This window comes from Hypanus sabinus, chromosome 13, assembly GCF_030144855.1.
Source record: "Hypanus sabinus isolate sHypSab1 chromosome 13, sHypSab1.hap1, whole genome shotgun sequence".
Classification (NCBI taxonomy): Eukaryota; Metazoa; Chordata; class Chondrichthyes; order Myliobatiformes; family Dasyatidae; genus Hypanus; species Hypanus sabinus.
In genome coordinates this window covers 59,951,287-59,975,694 of record NC_082718.1, presented here as the reverse complement: position 1 = coordinate 59,975,694, position 24,408 = coordinate 59,951,287, and the positions used below count along the sequence as shown (strand labels likewise).

Sequence of the window (24,408 nt, the reverse complement as noted above, 5' to 3'; positions counted from 1 at the left end):
TGAGTTCTGCCAGCATTTTGTGTTTTTAATGGTGAGTCATGATGTGGTTTAAAACCAATGTAGTCAAAGTGCAATGAACTACTGAACTCCCCCATGGTCTGAGGAAGTGTAATCTGAAGTGTTGGAACATGCTGGTGAAAAGTTACATTGCCCTGTAAACTGTAGAGCATAGAACTTCAAATGGAATTCACACTTTCCCAAGGTTCACTCAAAGGAGGTTATATTGACCATAAGATGTAGGAGCACACTTAGGCCATTCAGCCCATTGAGACTGCTCCACTATTCAATTATAACTGATGTTTGTTCAACTCCATTTTACTGCCTTTTCCCCGCAACCCTTATCATCTGTTCCAATCAAGAGCTACCAATCTCTGCCTTAAAGACACCCAATGACTTGGCCTCCACTGCCTTCTGTGGCAATGAATTCCACAGATTCATTCCCCGCCCTGGCAGAAGAAAGTCCTCCTCACCTCAGTTTTAAAGAGACATCCTTTTATTCTGAGGCTGTGCCCTCTGATCCGAGGCCCCATATCTAAGGAAGCTGGGTGGAGATACATCTTTACCAAAGGAGGTGTAAGGTGCTCCTTCCCTCCACCAGCTTACAGGTCACCCTGCTAATGGAAACCTCCTCTCACATCCATTCTATCCAGGCCTTTCAATATCTGGTAGGTTTCAATGACATCTCTCCTCATCTTTCTGAACTCCATCGAGTGCAGGATCAGGGATATCAAGCACTCCTCATTGGTTAAGCTTTTAATTCCTGCGATCATTCTTGTGAACGTTCTCTGCACCCTCCCCCAGGCCAAAACACCCTTCCTTAGGTTTGTTTGTTCGTTATCTGCCGTGTCGTATGATGTGGGTCCCATGACCATGATTGTTCTTGGCAAATTTTTCTACAGAAGTAGTTTGCCATTGCTTTCATCTGGGCAGCGTCTTTACAAGATGGGTGATCCCAGCCATTATCAATACTCTGCAGAGCTTGCTTGACGTCACTGGTCACACAACCAGGACTTGAGATATGCATCGGCTGCTCATACAACCATTCACCACCTGTTCACGTGGCTTCGCGTGACCCTGATCGGGTGGTTAAGCAGGTGCTGCACCTTGCCCAAGGGTGACTTGCAGGCTAGTGGAGGGAAGGAGCACCTTATGTCCTTTGGTAGAGACACATCTCCACACGGCCATCCAACTTCCTTAGATATGGGGCCCAAGTTGCCCACAATATTCCAAAAGTGGCCTTACCAACACTTTCTAACACCTAAGCAGTACATCCTTGCTCTTATGGTCTAGTCCACTTGAAATGAATAGCAAAAATGCATTTCCCTCTTAAACTCTGGCCTATGTATTATCGTGGTTGGAGTTAAGTCTTTCCTTTATGTATGGCAGCCCAGATGTACCATTCTCCTGTGGTGTTTGTGTACTTATGCACTACCCATTTCCGAATGCACTGTTGGTTGCTTTTCATTTTTGTACCTCCACTTTCCCTTTCCTTCCGCATCTCATCCACCACCTCCTCTTCCTTCCCCCTTTCCTTCCAGCATCTCATCCACCACCTCCTCTTCCTTCCTCCGTTCTTTCCAGTCCAGAAGGTCTCAGCCTAAAACACCAGCTGTTTATTCTCTCCATACATGCTGTTTGATTTGTTTGTTCATTATGTGTATAGCTCTATTTGAAAGTTATTAATATTAGTCTTTGAAAAACAACATCATTTGAAATATATTGTTATTGTAATTGTTTCCTACCCGAATACTGATGAATACCCCTTGTCTGCAAGGATTTCAGAGCGTATTATGCAATGTCATGTATTTTCACAGCCATCTAGCAGGTGCCACGCCAGTATGAAATGTTTCTCAGGTTGCAAAAAACTCATTCCTTACTTCGTCTGGTAGTAAAGATAATCATTATGTTTCTTTTTTATTGTGGGTGGGGTTCATAGAATCGAGGGGCGGGTGCATGCCTCATGCCAGCAAACCTATTGCACTTGCCATCTTGGGCACGTGTGCCATAGGTTCATCACTCCTGGCTTAGATCGTCAACTTCCTGAGTCAGCAGTGAGACAGACCGAAAACTGAGGTGCAGATGCCTCCCAGTACTTGGGGAACATAGAAATAAATATAAGAGTTACAAGCACTATAAGAGTATAGAGGAGTTCAATAGAGGAGTTCAACGGGCCATTGGATTGTGTCTTGTGTAGGATAAACCAACCTTGTGATACTCTCCTTTGTTCCATGTTCTTCCTGATGTCGCTCATGCTTCAGTCCATCTGAAGGGCTTGGACATTGACTCCTTTATACCATGCAGCAGGACTAAAGGATTTTTGCCATTTGGTGTTAAATGGTTACTAAGATGATGTCAGAAGGATCCAAGGTGAATGTTGCACTATCATCCTGTTTGTGCAATGTAATCTGGTACTAATCCAATCATGTACCTGCTCTGTAGCAATCTGATCTTTTAAAGCACTCTTTGTCATTCCATCGTGAATCTTGTTCTGAGTAGCAAATGAAATGTCAGTCCTTGTAAGTGTTTGCTCCCAGAGTACAAAGTCAAGGGTAAAATTGTGTAGTTTTGTCTCGGCTAATTCAAGCAATGGCTTTTCTCTTGCAGGTTAGTGGATGACAGATGCGTGGTGCAGCCAGAAGCCGGAGACCTGACCAATCCTCCAAAGAAATTCCGAGGTGAGTTAACTGACAGAGGTGAATTTCTAAAACATACCAATATTGTAACTGCTACATTATGTTCTGCATTCTGTTTCCTTGTTCTGTCCCAGTGTACAGTAAGACATCATCCATCTTGATAGTGTATTTATAAACGCTTTTCACTATGTAACCTGATGCCAACTCCAATATTTCTCTGCTCAAACCATTAAAATGTTAATCTGGCATTGACTGATTGGTTGTCTACCGTATCTGACAATGGCTGTTACATTTGTGCAGTTCTGTTGTGATCCAAAGGTGGCTGTTAAGTCCAAATTGTGAGTGACATGGAAGTTCACAGTAAGGATGTAGAAACTGTACTGGATCTGGTATAGCTTCCTTTCCTTTTTCAGCAGTGACTCTCCTCTGGGTGTTGTGAGTGATTTCAACCAAGGCTCACTTACTGCTCTGGTCTTGCATACTCTGTTCCAGCTGTTTGGGAACAAGTTTAGCTTGTGCAATATTAGCCTCCTCTTCCAGGGTCTGCCTTGATTTTTCTTGCCCCTTGACTTGCAGAGGCTGTTTGGGGGGGTTTGAGAATCAAGAGGCAATTACAATGCTATTAATCATCCTACAATCTGATGGCAAGCTGATGGAATAAACGGTTGCTGTAAATTGCCCTAGAATGTAGTTAGGTGCAAAAGATGTGTTGATGGTCATTCATGAGAAATTTGCAGGGCCACAGGGAAATAAAAAGAGAGGGAATGGGAGAGATGGGATTGATTTGCCAGGCGCCAATAGGAGCCCAGTGGGCCAAATAGCCCCCTCCTGTGTTATCTTCCTTTACGGAAAAAGATCAAAGATTTTTTATTTTTTATTTAGAGAAAGAGCACAATAACAGATCCTTCTGGCTCAACAAGCCCACACTGCCCAATTAGACCCATGTGACCAATTAATCTACTAACTCGTATGTCTTTGGACTGTGGGAGGAAACCGGAGCACCCTGAGCCAATCCATGTGGTCAAAGGGAAAATATACAAGCTTCCTACAGACAGCCGCGGGAATTGAACCAGGATCACCGGCATTACAACAACCTCTATGCTACCATGCTGCCTAAATAATCTTAATGAGAAAAAGAGAACCTACATTTCTAACACTTCACATGCTCTTGATCTTTTCAATGACTTCTAGTTCCCTGGGCCTGGTCTTCTCATCTCCACTATGGATGTCCAGTCCCTGTACATCTCCTTCTCCCATCTGGTTCTTTCTGGACACCAGACCCAACCAGTTGCCCTCCACCACCACTCCCCTCCGTCTGGTGGGACTGGTCCTCACTCTCAATAATTTTTGCTGTGGTTCCTCCCACTTCCTTCAAACCAAAGGTGCAGCTATGAGTACTAGCATGGCTCCCAGCTATGCCTGCCATTTTGTCGGCTATGTAGAACAGTTTATGTTCCAATCCTACGCTGGTGTCACTCCCCAACTTTTCCTATGCTGCATTGGTGCTGCTTCCTGCGCCCATGCCAAGCTCAGCCACTTCATCAACTTTGCCTCCAACTTCCACCTGCCCTCAAATTTAACTGATCCATTTCCAACACCTCCTTTCCCGTTCTTGATCTCTCTGTCTCTATCTCTGGAGACAGCTTATCTACTGATCCCAACCTGTTACATTTATAAATACCATCCCCCTCTCTCAATTCCTCCATCTCCACCATATTTGCTCTCAGGATGAGGCTTTTCATTCCAGAACTAATGAGATGTCTTTGCTTCTTCAAAGAAAGAGGCTTCCCTTCCTCCACCCACCACCCAACCAGCGACAGGGTTCCTTTTGTCCTCACCTACCTCCCCACCATTCTCTGCGACATGCAGAAAATTCTCCATAACTTCTACCAACTCCAACCAGTTCTCACTACCTACCATATCTTTCCTTGCCCCCCACTTTCTGTTTTCCTATGCAACTCCCTTCTCCATTCGTGTCTCCCCTCTGATCTCCCGCAGGATCTGGGAGGTGTAAGGTGGGAGAGGTAAAGGGCTGAAGAAGAAAGATAGAGTGAATGATGGGTGAAAAAGACGGAGAAGGGACACCAGAGGGAGGTGATGGGCAAGTGTGGAGAAGAGAAGGGGTAACTGTGTAGTCAGAATGAATAATGGAAAGAGGGAGGAGGGTGAGGAGGGAGAAATTACTGGAAGTTAGAGAAATCGATGATCCTGCCATCAGGTTGGAGGCTAGCCTGATAGAATTTGATGCGTAGTTCCTCCAATCTAAGAGTGCCCTAGTCGTGGCCAACCTAAAACCCTCTCAAACTGATGGGATAAACCCAACACAGAACAGGAGTGTCTCACTGCTAGCCTGATTAATGTTCACCCCTCCATTGACATCACAGGGATAACTTTAATAAGCAACCGGGGAGAAATGTACAAATGTTAAGTTTCAGGCTGACAAAGTTTCACTAGAGCTGGCAAAATATGGAAATGTAACTAGATTTAAGCAAGTGCAGAGGCGGGGAATATGGAGGGGCGGAAACAGAGGGACGATTGATTTAAAGGGAAAGTTAATGATGGGATGGAAAACAGAACTAATTCAATGGTTATGATTTTGTTGAGGCTACACAAAAGCGAAGAGAAAGGAACACCAGAGGATGGAAGATCTTCAGGGTGGTGGGTCTCCACCAGCTGTGGGTACCCCAGAACCTGTGATCTGGATCAGAGAGTCTGCTTGTGAAGTGTGGGTGATGGGCAGATGAAGTGTTGTCCCCCAAGTTTACAGTGAGCAGGATTTGGCAGGGAGAGAGGTCAGACAGAGAGTGGGTGACTGAATCAAAATAGCAGCTCAGTGTCACTGTTTAGGGCTGACAGATGCTTGGCCCTTCTAATGAGGACAGCACTGAGTACTGTATACTGTACTTCCTGTGCACTGTACTGTATACTGTATTGTACTATACACTACTGTGTACTGTACTTCCTGTGCACTGAGCACTGTATACTGTACTGTACACTGAGTACTGTATATTATACTGTATACTGTATTGTACTATACACTACTGTATACTGTACTTCCTGTGCACTGAGTACTGTATACTGTATTGTACTATACACTACTGTGTACTGTACTTCCTGTGCACTGAGCACTGTATACTGTACTGTACACTGAGTACTGTATATTGTACTGTATACTGTATTGTACTATACATTACTGTATACTGTACTTCCTGTGCACTGAGTACTGTATACTGTATTGTACTATACACTACTGTGTACTGTACTTCCTGTGCACTGCACTGTATACTGTACTGTACACTGAGTACTGTTTATTGTACTGTACTGTATACTGTACTTCCTGTGCACTGAGTACTGTATACTGTACTGTACTGTATACTGTATTGCACTATACACTACAGTGTACTGTACTTCCTGTGCACTGAGCACTGTATACTGTACTGTACACTGAGTACTGTATATTGTACTGTATACTGTATTGTACTATACACTACTGTATACTGTACTTCCTGTGCACTGAGTATTGTATACTGTACTGTACTGTATACTGTATTGCACTATACACTACTGTGTACTGTACTTCCTGTGCACTGAGCACTGTATACTGTACTGTACACTGAGTACTGTATATTGTACTGTATACTGTATTGTACTATACACTACTGTATACTGTACTTCCTGTGCACTGAGTACTGTATATTGTACTGTATACTGTATTGTACTATACACTACTGTATACTGTACTTCCTGTGCACTGAGCACTGTATACTGTACACTGAGTACTGTATTTTGTACTGTACTGTATACTGTACTTCCTGTGCACTGAGCACTGTATACTGTACTGTACACTGAGTACTGTATTGTACTATACATTACTGTATACTGTACTTCCTGTGCACTGAGCACTATATACTGTACTGTACACTGAGTACAGTATACTGTATTGTATACTGGGTACTGTGTATTGTACTGTACACTGAGTACTGTATACTGTACCATAGAGAGCTGGGATATTTCAAGAACTGACCAAAGTATCCCAGAAGGTGCAACAGGAACACAGTTGTCAGCCACAGTTTAATTTCAAGTTCAAATTGAATTGTCATTCAACCACACAGCTGAACGAAGCAGCGTTCCTCCAGGGTAAGTTGCAAAACACAATCATACAGTCACACACAGCGGACTGCATGTATTGTTACGATAGCACTTGCAGTTACAAAATAATATTAGCACAAGTCCCTGAGTGGCATGGCCTAAAGATTGATAGTACATGAGATTTGATCTTGGAACCACTTCTCTGCAAGAACAGGCACGCAGCAGTTCCTCATCTCAGATGAAAGCGATCCAATTTGTCTTCCAGAGAGTGAACACTGGAGAGCAGGCCTGCAGGGCCCAGTCCTCAACCCAGCATGGATCCCTGTACGCCTGGTGTGTCTTTGTTCCCTCCTGCACCTCATCCAGTGACTCCTCCCTGGGCGGCTTAGCAGGCGAATCTGTGGCATGGCGACCTGGCCCACACAATAACCAAGGCCCAAGGCCATGTACCTCCCTCCCCATCAGTTTCACCAATGAACCAGACTGGCAGTATGAAGAGAGTCTTGCAACGAGAAAAATAATGTTTAAGGAACACATTTGCACCTCTTGTTGAAGGTGCAGCTGGAGAAGCCGCTGTGACCCCACACACACCACCATCTTACCAGAAGCCTTGTCGACCATAGTTCCTTCACCCTACCATCTTTTCCTTTTCTCAATGGGAGTAACCTATCCAGAGCCCCATGCAGGTGCTCCCTGAACAACCTCCACAATAACTTTCCTGCCAGAAGACCTCAATATACTCTCCCCCAGGAGAAGCTGGGCAACTAGACCATATATCCTTGTACAGGGTTCCATTGTCCCAAGAGCCACAGAAAGAAATAGGCCCTTCAGCCCATCAAATTCTCACCCACACATTTATAGGGCTCTGTAGGAGGGAAGGCTTAGAGCAGGTTAAAAAGTCAGCATAACATCATGAGCCAAAGAGCCTGAACTGTGCTGAAATGTTCTATGTTCGATGTTCTAAAGTTCTGATGTTGTTGATTGAGGAACGTATGCTGCTCAGACAGTGGAGTTTGCAGCTTACATCCAACACTTGTCTGGCCTTGACCGTGGTACGTACACATCTGCAGATGGTTGAAATGTGGCCTGGAACTTCTCTGCACAAGGATCTCGCTGCACCCGTGCATTTGCTGCTCCACAGAGCAGTTCATACATTTCCCCCTGCATGCTTTCCACCTGCACTGCACTGTCTGCAGCCGAGCAGCGGTAACTTTCGGGCAGCTGTTACCTATGCAAGGACAAGTCAAGAGAAATCCTGTGGTTTGACACTGCTTATTGGTATTTGATGTGTCTGTTTAATGCAATTAGCAGTTTTCTCTCTCTCTCTCTCTCTCTAGTTTAATATTTAGTTTGTGTAACTTAAAATAGTTTTTATGTTTTGAACTGTACTGCTGCTGCAAATCAACTAACTTCACAACTGTATACAAAATGCAGGAGGAATTTAGCAGGTCAGGCAGCATCAATGGAAGGGGATAATCAGTCAACGTTTTAGGCTGAAACCCTTCTTCAGGACCCAAACCATCAACTGTTTATTCCTTTCCATAGATGCTGCCTGACTTGCTGAGTTCCTCCAGCATTTTGTGTGTTGATCTGGATTTCCAGCACCTGCAGAATCTCTTGTGTTTAAGATTTGGGATGATCAACAGGGGCAAATACCTGGAAGTGCTTCAACTGGATGAGAATCCGAATCAGAACCGGGCTTGTCATCACACGCATATGTCATGAATTTTATTTTGTGGCAGCAGTACACCGCAATACATAAAAGAATTATAATTTTTTAAAGAAATACATAAAATACAAATAAAGTGGAGCAAAACAGCGAGGTAGTGTTCATGTGTTGGTCCATTGTCTGTTCAGAAATCTGATGGCAGAGGGGAAGAAGCTGTTGCTAAAACAATGAGTGTGGGGCGTCAGGCTCCTCTCCCTTCCAGATGAATGACAAGAAACCTGAACATTCTCACTGCTTGATTTACCACGTAGTTCATCGTTAGCCACGGACTGGAACATAAAGCTGTTGCTTGAAGCGTGAGCCCCACCCTTTTGCCTGCTGCTTTTGGTTTCAGTTTTGTTTATTCGGGAAGCATTGTTTCCAGATTTATTAAAACTCGGTTGGCTCTCTGCTCACTGCTTTCGTTGCTGCTCACTATGTACTGAAAGAGCCTGTGTTTATGCCTATTTGCAGTCCCCTCCACAACCGCAGTGTGTCCCATGGGTGTGTGACAGAAGTGCTGTCTGAAGTGTGCTCACAGTTGTCGTGGGGGAAGTGTGGCGACCCATAAGCAGGCCGGAGGCGGAGCAGGTAGTACAGTGACTGCACTGAGAAGGGGGAGACCTCGGCTGTGACAACACTGCAGGCTTGCTACCTCTGTCCTGCCTGCCATTCGGTGTCCCATTTCCTTTAAAGTGCTGAGAGATAAAGAGACCACAGTAACTAAGATCATCAAAGCTACTGAAGGAAATAGTTATGACCTTGAGCTTGCCATGCTTAGATACTGATTAATCTTCAGCCTTATTTTTAAACATTAATGCAACTGAGTTATAACATCAGTATCACAAGAGATTCTGCAGATGCTGGAAATCCAGAGCAACACACATGGAGGAGCTCTAAAGTTCAAAGTTCAAAGTAAATTTTATTATCAGAGTACACACGTCACCACATGCAATCCTGACATTCTATTTCTGCAGGCATACTTAGCAAATCTACAGAACAGTAACTGTAAACAGGATCAATGGACAACAAACTGTGCAAATGCAGATATAAATAAACAGCAATAAATAACCAGAGTGAAAGAACAAGATAAAGTCTCTCTCTCTTTGTCTCTGCCTGTCTGTTTCTCACCCTAAACCCTAATCCTAATCCTAACCCTAACACTGAACTCCCCATCCCTATCTCTTCCAGCCTAGCCCCCAACCCTAACCCTAACCCTAACCCTAATCCTAACCCTAACCACGTACACCCCTCTTGCCCTGACAGGCAGCCTTCACCATCTCTCAACATTTCTCCTTATGCTAACATCCACAGCCCTCCCTCCCCGCCAGGTACCCCCCACATCTCAAGAATCACTCTCTCTCTCTGCCAATTCCCTCCTTCCCTCTCTGCCCATTTGCCATTTGTGAATTCCTCTCTGTCATCCTGCACCAGGTCCACCTCCTTTCAATCTCCACATTCTCTCACTCTCTCTCTCTCTCTCTCTCTCTCTCCCTCTCTCTCTCTCTCTCCCTCCCCTCCCCCTCTCCTCTCCCTCTCTCCAGTTCTCCCGCTCTCTCCCACTCTCCCCCTCACCCCCTCACCCTAACCCTAAGCTCCCCAACCCTATCTCCGCCAGCCTAAACCCTTATTCCTAACTCTAACCACGTACCCCCCTCCCTACCTGCTTGGAGGCCTTCTCCTCCATCACCCAACCCTACCCCTAACCCTAACCTCCACACCCCTCTTCCCTCCAACTGAGGTTCCCCCACCTCTCTCCCTGGCAAGTAATGGGTTCTTTTCGGTTTCTTTGTTTTGTGGCTGTCTGTAAGGAGACAAGTCGCAAGCTTGTATTAAGTGTACAGACTTTGATAATAAACGTACTTTGATAGACCACACTCTTCCGGGACGGGCAAACAACCAATGTGCAAAACTGCGCAAATACAGAAAGAAAAAGAAAAGAAATAGTAATAACAAATAAGCAATAAATATTGAAAACGTGATGAAACTTAGAAGGGACTTGAGGGACAAATCTTCTGGTGAGTATTTGGGACATGCTGCCAGAGGAAGTGGATGAGGCAAGCAGATTAACGATATTTAAAAGAGAAAGGATCTAGTGCTTTAGTATAGGTATTTGGATAGGAGGGACAAGGGCCAGATGTAGGCAAATGGGACGAGCTCAGATGGGCACCTTGGGTTTTCACGAGTGAGTTGGGCAGGTTTTGTACTGGATTAGTCTACAGTTCATTGTCTGATCATACCTCTGGCTACTTTACACTCCCAGTGGAGCTAAATAAGTGCAAGGTCTTGCTGAAGGCATTGCGATTGGGAATCTTTCATGGATGAGGCTTCCGTCTTCCGGGTGTGTTTCCAAGTGGGAAGGACAGACTTCCCTTCATCCACCTGGTTCGCTCAGCTCTCTCCAACAACCTGCCCCCTTCTCACAGCGCCTTCCAGTGCAACAGCTGGCCTTCCCGGCATCCATGTACAAAAGCAGTCCTTACAGGGAAGCAGGGATCCGGGGAGAGGCAGGAGGCTGCTGGTTTTGGGAACTGGGGGGAAAGGGGTAGTGTTTCTGGTCACAACCCTGCTTCAGGCTGAGAGTGTGATGAGGTGAGGGAGAGGACTGGCATGTGATTGGTGGAGCCAGGTCGCGAGGAATTGATGGAGGGAGGGGTGGGAATAGCAATAGCGTGCTGGGCCGTGATTGGTGGAAACAACAGAGGGCTGCAGGTTACAGAATCTGATAGAAAAGGAAGGTGATGTGTGGAACCGTGTAAGGGACGCTGGGCACGGTGCAGGGAGGGAGGGCTGAATGTAGGCCACTGTTCCCTCTGTGTGGACCAGCCATTGCTCTGAGCAGGAGATTCCTACACCACCTCAAAACTGCATGGCTCCTTAAATGTTTTTTTTTATATAATATGCAGACTATGAATATTTAGATTAATTTGAGAGGACCGGAAGTGACGGCATTGATGAATACTTATTTTTGTGAGATATTATAAACAGCCCACTTTTTTTGTTCCTTCTCTTTTGTTTGTTTTTTTTTTCTTTTATATTACTTATTAGTTATAGTTATTAGATTAGTTAGTTTTGCATTATATAAATTTTTTTTTTCTTTCTTTTTTCTGTTTTTTTTATATTATACATTATGAAATATTTAGATTTACTATGTCCAGATATATATCTTATGGCTTATGTCTTGGTAAACTCATTTATATTGTAACTATTATGTATGTTTTTTTTTCATATGTAATGGAATGTGTATGTTGGTAATTTCTTTATCAATATATCATCTGTATTCTGTCCATATTACTAATATTAATAAAAAGATTTAGAAAGAAAGATTAAAAACTGGATTAATTACAGGGTATTTTGCAATTATATTAACATAGATTTCATTATTATATTAACATAATTTCAAAATCGTATCAACATTAAATAAAACATTTCCAGCCGTACAGCAACGAAGGCTATGTGCACGGGAGCGTTTCAGCTTCTGTGTGGCCGCGCTCCCACACAACTTAGAGGGAGCAGTGGTGTAGGGGTGGTAGACAGATGGAATTAGGTAGGGGATGGGAAGGGATTACGAAGGTCAGGTGTGTGAGAAGACCAGGTGGATCAGAGGGAGAGAGAAAGGAAAAACAGGGGTGCAGGTTACCTGAGATGGGGGAGTGCAGTTTGATCCTGGTGAGTTGTTGATTACTCAGGAAGAAGATGAGGTACAGTTCCTCGGGTTGGCATTTGGCCTTGCCTTCAGCCAGTGTTGAACTGACTCAGCTGTCCAGCGCACGACAGTCAGCGTGATCTCCACTACACGCAGGAACCAAACTGAAATTGCAGAGCAACACACACAAAATGCTGGTGCGTGCGTTGCTTGAATTTCCAGCATCTGCAGATTTCCTCGTGCTTGCTTTTGAAATTGCAGAGCACCTCCTTCACTGCACTTCCAGCTGCCTGTCACTTCAGGTCTCTGCCCCAATCCCAGTTTGATCTCCTCTCCTGTCCCAATGGAAGCCTGAGGAACAGGGTTTCATCTTCCACCCAGACGAGTTGCAGCTCCGGGTGGGGTTCAATGCTGAATTTAGTAATTATGGTTGTTGCTCTTTGTGTCCGATGGGGCCAGTGATGACCTCAGGTCATCTATCTGTAATGTCATCTCAGATTCCCTCTCCAGATTATTGTGTATGGTCAGGATGAGAGTGGAACCTCGTTGAAAGTCCTGGATAGAGTGGGTATGGAGATCCAGGGATCTGAGGGCACAGATTTAGAATAAAGGGATTTATCTTTGGGGCTGAGATGAGCAGGAATTTCTTCAGTGAGACAGTGGTGAATCTGTGGAATTCATTGCCAGAGAGGTATGTGAAGTTTAGGTCATTGAGTGTGTGTGAGGCAGCGAATTATAGGTTCTTGATGACTAAGGGGTTTAAGGATTAGAAAGAGAAGGCAGGAGAGTGAGGTTGAGAAAGAAATCAGCCATGATTAAATGGTAGGGTAGGTGTGATGGGCCAAATGGCCCAATCTCAGCTTCTATATCTTATGGTCTTTATGGCCATGCTTTATCACTTGGTTTGAACAACTTAATTTTAGAGGCTGTAGAAAGGAGCTGTGCACTTCATGAGTGTGAGTGAGAAACAGCAGTGACGTATCCATTGTGGTGAAGGTGTTGGGCGTATCATGGCATGTATCTTTGTTTTTTGTTATCTTCTGTGCATTTATAGTCAGTTTGCCATCACTGTTACAGCTGACAGAGGTAGCTGAGAATCTTATCTTGAGGTGATATCGTTAAGCCAATAGAGAAAGTTTTGGACTCCTTCAGTGGCTCAGTCAATGTCCATCTCACTTCGGGCTCTGATCGACTGGGCTTGAACACAGGATCCTAGGCCAAGCCCGTGGGTGTCGTTAAACCCATCTGCCCACTTACATCTCAGGTACATGTAGAAGATGGCAATACTGGCAGAGTTCTTCCCTGTGTTTAATCAAGAAGCAGGCCAGAGAAGTCTTTGTGGACTTTGTGTCCACCCTACAAACTGCCTTTTCCTAAAGCTCTCTTCTGGAAAGCATTACAGGGCTATTAAAACAAAAACTTAACACTACCTTAAGTTTCTTTCCCCATGCAGTCAATCTGATCAACCACTCTAGTTAACCCCGTGCTCTCCTCTATCTAGTACCTCAGTCACTGCAATTTAAACACTTTATAATGCTGCTTCCATTGTAAATACACGCTGGTATGTATTTGTGCACATTTTATTCCAGATCAGTAGCTCCAACTTTATTTTTATATAGTTCTTTTTCTGTATAATTGTCGAATGGTGTTTTTCATTGCACGCTGCCCCCTGACCAACACAACACAGCGAATTCCTAATGCATGAACATGTATGCAGACTGTATGCTGTACAGAAACAAGGTAGCATTAAGGACTGGAGCCTTGCTTTTGTTGCTTGTAGCAAGTTAGGAATTTGCACAGGTTGACTGTAAAACATGAAGCTTATCTTTATAGAGTATCGTCACATTATCACAGTGAAACGACTGTGTCACATACTGTTCATAAGGACCAATTCATTACTCAGTGCATTGAGCAGAGTCCCCAGCCTTTTTAAGCCATGGACCCTTACCATTAACTGAGGGGTCTGTGGATCCCAGGATGGGAACCCCTGATAGAATAAGGTAAATTAATGGAATGCAGAATAAAGTGTAATAGCGACAGGGAAAGATCATAATGAGGTAGACTGTGAGAGTCAGGAGTGCATCTTGTACTGGAGGTCCATTAACAGGTTTAGTAACAGTGGGACAGAAGCTGCCCTTGAATTTGGTGGTACGTGCTTTCAGGCTTCTGTATCTTCTGCCCAAAGGGAGAGAGAAGAAAGAACGTTCAGGGTGAGTGCGGTCTTTGATCATGCTGGCTGCTTCACTGAGACAAAAACAAGTACAGACCGAGCCCATGAAAGAGAGGCTGGTTTCTCTCATGTGTCCACAACTCTCTGCAGCCTCCATTCCTCACGTACAGAGCGGCTGCTATACCAAATCATGATGCATGCAGGTAGAATGCCCATTCTCTCTGTGGTCATGGGGAAAACACCCAAACTCCTCACAGAAGGCGTTAGAATTGAAGTCTGAACTTCTCCCCGAGCTGCAATAGTGTCACGCTAACCATTAGACCCTTACTGGCCTCAACTCCTATCCCCAACAGAAGTAGATCTAATAATCTGACCCCCACACCCTCGGAGGGTGGGGAATTACAGAGATTCACTACCCTGTAGGCAAAGACATTTATAGAGTCGTTGGTTTTAATGAACGTCCCCTTATTTTGTAGCTATTTTTTATTTGATACACCCCCATTTGAGAAAAGCACACCATTTATCCTGTCAAGCCCTCTTTAAGTCTTTTTACATTACAATAAGGTTACACCTTATCCTTTGAAATCCCAAGTAATACAGACCCAACTGCCCTTTCTTAAAAGGACAAACCCTCATCCCCAGTATTAGCCGCCAGCACTAAGTACAGGAACAGTTATTACCCACGACCATCAGGCTCCTGAACTGGTGTGATAGAAAGGCTGTTTAAAAACAAAAGACCCAAAGTAGATAATCTTTTTGGCCCAAAATGTTGGCTGCCTGACTTGCCGGGTTCCAACAGCATTTGGTGTGTATTGCTCTGGATTTCCAGCACCTGCAGAATCTCTTAGGCTACCAAAAGTAAAGATCTGGCTTACTAATGAGAAAGGAGTTCCCCATTGCATATCCTGAGGCTACCGACAAATGCTGCTGCAGGGAACAAACTGGGGAAGCAGAGTTGAGGAGCTGTCATGTTAGATCAAGGCCAGCAGCACAAAATGGGATCACACTGGGATACAACAGAGAGGCCATTCAGCCCCAAGTGCCTGTGACTGTGAGAAAGCAGTCTACTCTGTCATCTTTTCCATCTTCACCTCTCAGAAAGGGGTAAATCTCCAGAGTTCTCTGTCCCTGAGTGTGCAGATCATTAGCTATACTTAAGGTAGAGATGGGACAATATGTGAATGATCCAGGAATTGGCACAGAAGGGGAGTTGAAACTGGTTTTGGCATTGATGGTTATTTTCTAAGACGGCATGGTAGCATAGTGGTTAGCACAACGCTTTACAGTACCTGCGACCCAGGTTCAATTCCTGCCACTGCCTGTAAGGAGTTCGTATGTTCTCCCCATGACTGTGTGGGTTTCCTCCCACAGTCCAAAGGTGGCAGGTTAATTGGTCATTGTAAATTGTCCCATGATTAGGCTTGGATTAAATCCGGGGATCGCTTGGTGGCGGGGATCGCTTGGTGGCGGGGATCGCTTGGATTAAATCCGGGGATCGCTTGGTGGCGGGGATCGCTTGGTGGCGGGGATCGCTTGGTGGTGGGGATCGCTTGGATTAAATCCGGGGATCGCTTGGTGGCGGGGATCGCTTGGTGGCGGGGATCGCTTGGATTAAATCCGGGGATCGCTTGGTGGCGGGGATCGCTTGGTGGCGGGGATCGCTTGGTGGCGGGGATCGCTTGGATTAAATCCGGGGATCGCTTGGTGGCGGGGATCGCTTGGTGGCGGGGATCGCTTGGATTAAATCCGGGGATCGCTTGGTGGCGGGGATCGCTTGGTGGCGGGGATCGCTTGGTGGCGGGGATCGCTTGGTGGCGGGATTGAAAGGGCAAGAAGGGCCTATTCCACACTGTATTTCAATAAATAACTAAATAAAGAATGCTCTCCATGGTAACTCTGTGGAGTCTGCTGGAGTCTTCAGTGACATACCAAATCACCTAATGAATTAGAGCCACTGGATGCGTTTGTGACTGCAACAATGCGGTGGGCCCACAATAGATCCCCTGAGACGCTGATGCCCAGGAATGTGAAAATTGCTCACTCTTTCAACTGTTAACCCCTCTACGAAGGCTGATGTGTGTTTTCTGATTGCCCCTCCTGACCAGCCTTGACCAACAAACAACCAATGTGTAACAGAAAAGGAATTGTGCAAAAAAAAATACCATGAGAACATGAGTTGAAGAGGCTTGAAGGTGAGCCTGTAGGTTGTGGAATTAGTTCAGAGTTGTGCTGAGTAAGGTTCTCCACGCTGGTTCAGGAGTCTGATGGTTGTAGGGTCATAACTGTTCCAAACCTGGTGGTGTGGGCCCTAAGACTCATGAATCTCCTGCACAATGGCAGCAGAGAGAAGAGAGCCTGGCCTGGACGGTGGGGTTCTTTGATGATGGAAAGTGAATAGATAGTTAGACAATTGTTGAGAGTTAAGTATTGTTCAGATTGTGGACAACTCAGTTCATGGTTTATTGTCATGTGAACAAGTGTGGTGAGGTGGAAATACAATGAAAAACTTGCTTGTAGAGGCATCACTGGCATGTAGGTACAGACAACACACAGAATTATGCAAGATCACTTGTGCTTCTCTGAAATGGGCCTTGCAGCTCAGAAGACTGACCAAGCCTCAGGTTACTGACTGGAAGGTTTTCTCTGCAACAACGTCTTCAGGCTCCTGTACTTCCTTCCTGATAATAGTAATGAGAAACTTACTGGGCTCTGTGGTGAACCAAGGCCGAGGCTGTGGCCTGCTCCGGGCTTCATGTCACTTTTGTTCTAAATACTATTTGCTTGCTTTTATTAATTGCACGATTTCTCTTTCTCTCTTTAGAGATTTCTTTGATTTGTGTCTGTCTGTAAGGAGATGAATCTCAAGGCTGAACGTATAGATTGATAATAATGTAGTTTGAACTTTGAAGAGGATATGTCCTGGATGGTAAATGCCCCTAATGATGGGTGCCACTTTCTTCAGGCATCACCTTTTCGGATGTTCCTGATGACTGGGGAGCTGGTGCCCATGATGGAGCTGGCTGAGTTTACAACTCTGCATCTTTTTCTGATCCTATTCAGTGGCACTTACATACCAGACAGTGATGCAACCAGTCAAAATCCATGGAAATTGACCAGTCTTTGGTGAAATAAAGCCTCTGGCATGTATTATTTGTAATTGTATCAACATGTCGGGCCCAGGTTAGATCTTGAGAGATTCGTATTGCTGGATGCAATGTTAAGCACTTTGAGATCATAGCTGCTTGGCTTAATGTCAGCAGCTCTGTGATCAGGGACTTCCAGCCTGGGGTCCACAGGTCTCTTGGTTAAAGTTAGGAGTCCATGGAATAATAAATGCTGGAAAGCCCTGCTATAGATCAAGAGACAAGTGCCAATATCAGCTTTGTGATAGAGAAGGAAACCTAAAACCCAACTACCGCACATTTGACAAACAAGGGTGACTCACGCACCCCACTTTAACACTAGTAATGCACCTTCTAATCTGCTGGGCTTGTATCTGAACTGACTTGTTGGCTTCCTTTATCTGATCAAATAAACCCAACACTTGAGGAGAGATTGAATCATGTCATCTCACTGAGAATTATTCAAATTGTGACTGAGATATTTTACATTAAAGCCCTTCAAAGAGGTCAATGGAGTATAATCACACAGCACCATCATTTCAGAGATGAAAAACTTTAGCTTTATTTATCTCATGTATATAGAAACATGCAGTGAAACACATCATTTGCATCAGCTCAAATCAGAGAGGATTGTGCCAGACCACCTACACTTCTTTAATTAAATTTCTTAGATTTTGTCTTCATTGTCCAGTTATTTATACCATTTACTTACTGTCCTTTCTAAAAGGTCAATATTTTTAACCTTGATTTTTTTAAAAACAACTACAGAATAAAGCAATAGTGCCAACACTGAGAATATCTGGATATTTTGGGTGGAATGTGTTTTTGTACCAAAGATCACAATTTGTGATAGCTTAACTTTAACCGCAGTAAAAGACTCAGTTAGGGTTCAAAGTTCAAGGAAAATTTATTATTAAAGTAGATCTATATCACAATATGCAATCTTGAAATTCATTTTCTTGTAGGCATTCATGGGAAAATAAAGAACTATAATAGAATCAGTGAAAAACTGCAGACAAAGAAAGGCTGGTAAATAACCACTTTGTGCAAAGGAAGATAAATTAATAAATATTATCTGAGAACATGAGTCATAGAGCCCTTTTTAGTGAGTCCATTGGTTGTGGAATCAGTTCAGAGTTGAGGTGAGTGAAGTTATCCTCACCAGTTCAAGTGCCTGAGGATGTGGGATCTAAGGCTCCTGTACCTCCTGCCCGATGGCAGAAGTGAGAAGAGACCGTGGGTTTGTTGGAGGTGGGGTCTTTGATGATGGATGCTGCTTTAACCCTCCTAGTCCGTGCCGAACACTTACTCTCACCTAGTTCCACCGACCTGCGCTCAGCCCATAACCCTCCACTCCTTTCCTGTCCAATTTTTTTTAAATGACAATATTGAACCTGCCTCTACCACTTCTACTGGAAGCTCATTCCACACAGCTACCACTCTCTGAGTAAAGAAATTCCCCCTCATGTTACCCCTAAACTTTTGCCCCCTAACTCTCAACTCACGTCCTCTTGTTTGGATCTCCCCTACTCTCAATGGAAAAAGCCTATCCACATCAACTCTATCTATCCCCCTCATAATTTTAAATACCTCTATCAAGTCCCCCCTCAACCTTCTACACTCCAAAGAATAAAGACCTAACTTGTTCAACCTTTCCCTGTGACTTAGCTGCTGAAACTTTCTTGTGGCTGTGCTTTTTGTGGATGTATTCAATCATGCACTAACTGCCTGGAAGTGAAAACATTAACTATCGCTTGCAAACACGTGAACAAGCTAGCTTTTCAGGACCCACTTGCCCAGACATTTGGCTGTGTCAGAGGAAGAGTGGTATTGTTAGCACAGAATCAGTGATTTGAGACACGGTTGGCAGCCTGATACGGCAGGTTGTGCTGTCTCACAGCTGCAGGGACCCAGGTTCGTTGCCGACTTGCGGTGCTCTCTAGCTGTGGACTGTTCTCACCGCGACTATGTGAATTTCCTCGGGTTGTTCCAATTTCCTCCAGCATCTCAAAGGCAGGTTAATTGCCCACTGACATCCCAGTGTCTGGGAGTCACAACGAAATGACAGGGAATTTGATGGGTGTGTGAGGGAAGGGGGGATATAATGAGATTGCTCTAGTAGGACCCAGCGTGGTTCTGGTGGGCAGAGTATATTCAGTCTATTAAGTGCAAAATCTCCATTTAATAGGTGGCTGCAAGCAGATGGTCTGCAGTTTTGTTCAGGGCCACAGTACTGGAAAAATTCCACCCTTACTGATAAGATATAGCAACCTCCAGTCATTTAATGTGGCTGATAAAACCTTGTGGCAACTGGAATCAAGAAAAGCTTAACTTCTGTAGTGTTTTACAAGGTCGTTTTGCTAAAAGCATTGAAAGTGTTGCCAAAATATAACGCTTGTTACAGTTCTATTGTAACTAATAAATAGCTTTGCAAGTTTATGAGTGAAACCCAAATGCATAATGTAGGGACCTGTTTGCTGTGCCTACTGCAACAGCCCTCAGCTTGTTAAAGGTCACGCAGGATGGGAACTGGCCCTTCAGCCCAACAAGTCAATACTATCAAAAATCCCATCTAAGCTAGTCCCATTTGCCCATGTTTGGTCATATCCCTCTAAGCCTTTTCCAGTCCAAGAAGCTTTTAAGTGTCGTTGATGTACCTTCCTCAACCGCTTCCTCTGGCAGTTCGTTCCAAGTATGCACCTTGCTCTGGGTGAAAAAGTTGCCTCTCATGTTTTTTATTAATTCTCTCCCCTCACGCCTCACACCTGTGCCCTCTAGATTTTGATTCCCCAACAGTGGGTAAAAGGCTGTTCATCCACCCTATCTCTGCCCCCTAATGATTGTATACACAATATGATGAGCCCTCATTCTCCTGTGCTCCAAAGGGAAGGTCGTAACCTCTCCCCATAACTCAGTCCATTATCGTCCTCGTAAGTCGTCTCTGGACTCTTTCCAGCCGAGTGGCATTTTTCCTGTAGCACTTTGCAGGTTCTTGCAGCTGTCAGCCAGCAGCCCAACAGATGTGATCGCTGAAGCCAGCTCTTAAAGGGACAAAACACCACTTGGGACATGCTCTCTTCTTGTCTCCTGTAGGGTCTGAGGGAGCACCTTGTCAAGCCCTGGGGATTTACTCATCCTGATTTGCAAACACCTCCTCTTCTGTAATCTGTGTACTGTCCATAAATTTGATGCTGCTTTGCCTCATTTCTATAGACTCTGTATCTTTTACCTAAGTAAATACAGATGCAAAGAATGTATTTAAGATCTTCCCAATCAGTGTTGGCTCCAACATGCATTACCATTCTGATCTTCCGTGTCTATCCAAACACTTATATATCTGGTCCTTAAGAATACCTTCCAATAACTTTCCCACAGCTGAGGACTGATCTTGTCCCTTACAATTCTTTTGCTTTTAACATATCTGTAGAATCCCTTAGGATTTTCCTTCACCTTGTCTACTAGAGCAACCTCACGCCTTCTTTTAGCCTTCCTGATTTCCTTAAGTGTTCTCTTATGTTTCTTGTACTCCATAAGAACCTCATTTGTTCCTACCTGCCTACACCTGCTATGCACCTCCTTTTTTCTCTTAACCCGGGCCTCAATATCTCTTGAAAACTAGGATACCCAACACTTGTTATCCTTATCTTCCATTCGGTCAGTTATATACCAGCATTATATTCTTACAATTCAGTTTTTGAAGGCCTCCCAGTTTCCAAGTATGCCTTTGCCAGAAAAGGGTAGGTAAGGACCTTGTCGAATGCCTTTAGTAACAAGATTAAGGAGCTTATCATTTCTAACTGAGCTGTTTGGAAACTCCTTCTTGTAGAGGATATAATTCTACACCCTGGAGGACAGTGCTCAGGGTGCTTAAAGAGAAAGTGAATAGATTTCTGAAAGTTTTGAGAATCGCCGTCTATGCACAATTGGCACAAAGGTGGGATTAAGGCCCAGGGCAGGTCATGTTAAATAAAAGGACAGACTTAAGAGACCAAATGGCCTACTCCCACTCCTATTTTCTTACATTCTTATGCCAGTCATCCACACTGGTTTAAAACACACAAATTCATGGAACTCATGAGAATAAGGATCAAGCAATAACTTTATGTGCCTTGTACGATACATGCCTCAGGAATTTGCTGTGGTATGTTGGTCAGGGTGCAACATGCAATGCAAAACAACAAGAGTCAACTATTGTAAGAACAAAGAATTATAGAAAAGTCAAGTTCGTGGTTAAAGAATAGAAGTGTGCATGAATACATAAACACTAGAATGTATCACACTGTTAACAGCTCTGTACAAAGTGGTTTAAAGGTTTACAGGGCCGCGATGAGGGTGGGGGAGCTAACTAGAATGGTTGATCAGATTAACTGCTTGGGGGAAGAAACTTTTAAGATGGCAGGAAGATTTTGTTTGAATAGACCTTTGTGCTTTCCAGAAGTGAGCTTTTTGACAAGTTAGTTTGCTGGGTGGGGAGTGCCCGCAATAATTTTTCCTGCCTGCTTCTCTATCTTGCAGAGGCATGATGACCTCAGCCACTGTGCAATTGGATTTTGAAGCCAGGCTGTCAGGATTTCTCTCTTTCAGTTTGTGACCATCTCTCTGTTTGCTTCATACCAGACTGCCTTTTCAAGGTATGCCCTATGAACCGTTACTCAGCACAGAAGCAGTTCTGGAAAGCCAAACAGTCCAAGCAGGGCAACACCGAAGCTGCGTTGCTGAAGAAGCTGCAGGTACCCATACATATTTTATCCAGAGAATGTGTGTGTTTTCACCTGCACGATGTTTCCTGCCACTTTAATCCCGTTATACAGTCAATCAGGCTCGAAACGGCAGCTGGGCCTCGGAGGATCCTTCAGGTGGTATTGGGTACAGAGTGTAAGATTAAATGATTTCCTTCAATACATAAGCTGCCCCTCTCCTGGTGCTTTTGGTGTCACCAGAGGATGCAGTCCTGAGGTTGCTCAGTCATCCACATCAATGCATTACACAACATACACACATCAGGTTAACAGTGTTGTCATCTGGTCTACAGGGCTTGGAAATATTATTACAGAAGGAACTTTCCGAATTCAATAAAGAATCAGGCATACTGGGAAAGAAAACAGCTTAGAAATTAAAAGTATGGAAACAAAGCTGGAACTCTGAAACAAGAACAAAATGCTGAAAGAACTCAACAGTTCGGAGTAACACAGATACTGGGGGAGTTCAGCAGGTCGGAGTAACACAGATACTGGGGGAGTTCAGCAGGTCGGAGTAACACAGATACTGGGGGAGTTCAGCAGGTCGGTGTAACACAGATACTGGGGGAGTTCAGCAGGTCGGAGTAACACAGATACTGGGGGAGTTCAGCAGGTCAGAGTAACACAGATACTGGGGGAGTAGAGCAGGTCGGAGTAACACAGATACTGGGGGAGTTCAGCAGGTCAGAGTAACACAGATACTGGGGGAGTAGAGCAGGTCGGAGTAACACAGATACTGGGGGAGTTCAGCAGGTCGGAGTAACACAGATACTGGGGGAGTTCAGCAGGTCGGAGTAACACAGATACTGGGGGAGTTCAGCAGGTCAGTGTAACACAGATACTGGAGGAGTTCAGCAGGTCGGAGTAACACAGAAAATGGGGGAGTTCAGCAGTTTGGAGTAACACAGATACTGGGGGAGTTCAGCAGGTCGTAGTAATACAGAAACTGGGGGAGTTCAGCAGGTCGGAGTATCACAGATACTGGAGGAGTTCAGCAGGTCGGAGTAACACAGATACTGGAGGAGTTCAGCAGGTCAGAGTAACACAGATACTGGGGGAGTTCAGCAGGTCGGAGTAACACAGATACTGGGGGAGTTCAGCAGGTCAGAGTAACACAGATACTGGGGGAGTTCAGCAGGTCAGTGTAACACAGATGGGGAGTTCAGCAGGTCGGAGTAACACAGATACTGGGGGAGTTCAGCAGGTCGGAGTAACACAGATACTGGGGGAGTTCAGCAGGTCAGTGTAACACAGATACTGGGGGAGTTCAGCAGGTCAGTGTAACACAGATACTGGGGGAGTTCAGCAGGTCGGAGTATCACAGATACTGGAGGAGTTCAGCAGGTCAGAGTAACTCAGATACTGGAGGTGTTCAGCAGGTCGGAGTAACACAGATACTGGGGGAGTAGAGCAGGTCGGAGTAACACAGATACTGGGGGAGTTCAGCAGGTCAGAGTAACACAGATACTGGGGGAGTTCAGCAGGTCAGTGTAACACAGATACTGGAGGAGTTCAGCAGGTCGGAGTAACACAGAAAATGGGGGAGTTCAGCAGGTCGGAGTATCACAGATACTGGAGGAGTTCAGCAGGTCAGAGTAACACAGATACTGGGGGAGTTCAGCAGGTCGGAGTAACACAGATACTGGGGGAGTTCAGCAGGTCGAAGTTACACAGATACTGGGGAGTTCAGCATGTTGGAGTAACACAGATACTGGGGGAGTTCAGCAGGTCGGAGTATCACAGATACTGGGGGAGTTCAGCAGGTCGAAATTACACAGATACTGGGGGAGTTCAGCAGTTCGGAGTAACACAGATACTGGGGGAGTTCAGCAGGTCGGAGTATCACAGATACTGGGGGAGTTCAGCAGGTCGAAGTAACACAGATACTGGGGGAGTTCAGCAGGTCGGAGTAACACAGATACTGGGGGAGTTCAGCAGGTCGTAGTAACACAGATACTGGGGGAGTTCAGCAGGTCGGAGTAACACAGATACTGGGGGAGTTCAGCAGGTCGAAGTAACACAGATACTGGGGGAGTTCAGCAGGTCGGAGTAACACAGATACTGGGGGAGTTCAGCAGGTCATAGTAACACAGATACTGGGGGAGTTCAGCAGGTCAGAGTAACACAGATACTGGGGGAGTACAGCAGGTCAGTGTAACACAGATACTGGGGGACTTCAGCAGGTCGGAGTATCAGATACTGGAGGAGTTCAGCAGGTCGGAGTAACACAGATACTGGAGGAGTTCAGCAGGTCGGAGTAACACAGATATTGGGGGAGTTCAGCAGGTCAGAGTAACTCAG

The 24,408-nt window shown here is 44.9% G+C and overlaps 1 protein-coding gene across 1 annotated transcript in view; it reads left to right on the top strand.

Annotated features, from left to right (window-relative positions):
* Positions 1-24,408, top strand: part of itpr2 (inositol 1,4,5-trisphosphate receptor, type 2) — a 308,708-nt gene that overhangs the window by 48,792 nt on the left and 235,508 nt on the right. Inside the window, exons 2-3 of the mRNA XM_059987723.1 lie at positions 2,605-2,675; positions 21,986-22,098. Of these exons, the coding sequence (XP_059843706.1) occupies positions 2,605-2,675; positions 21,986-22,098 (184 nt within the window). The remainder of the gene's footprint in view (positions 1-2,604; positions 2,676-21,985; positions 22,099-24,408) is intronic.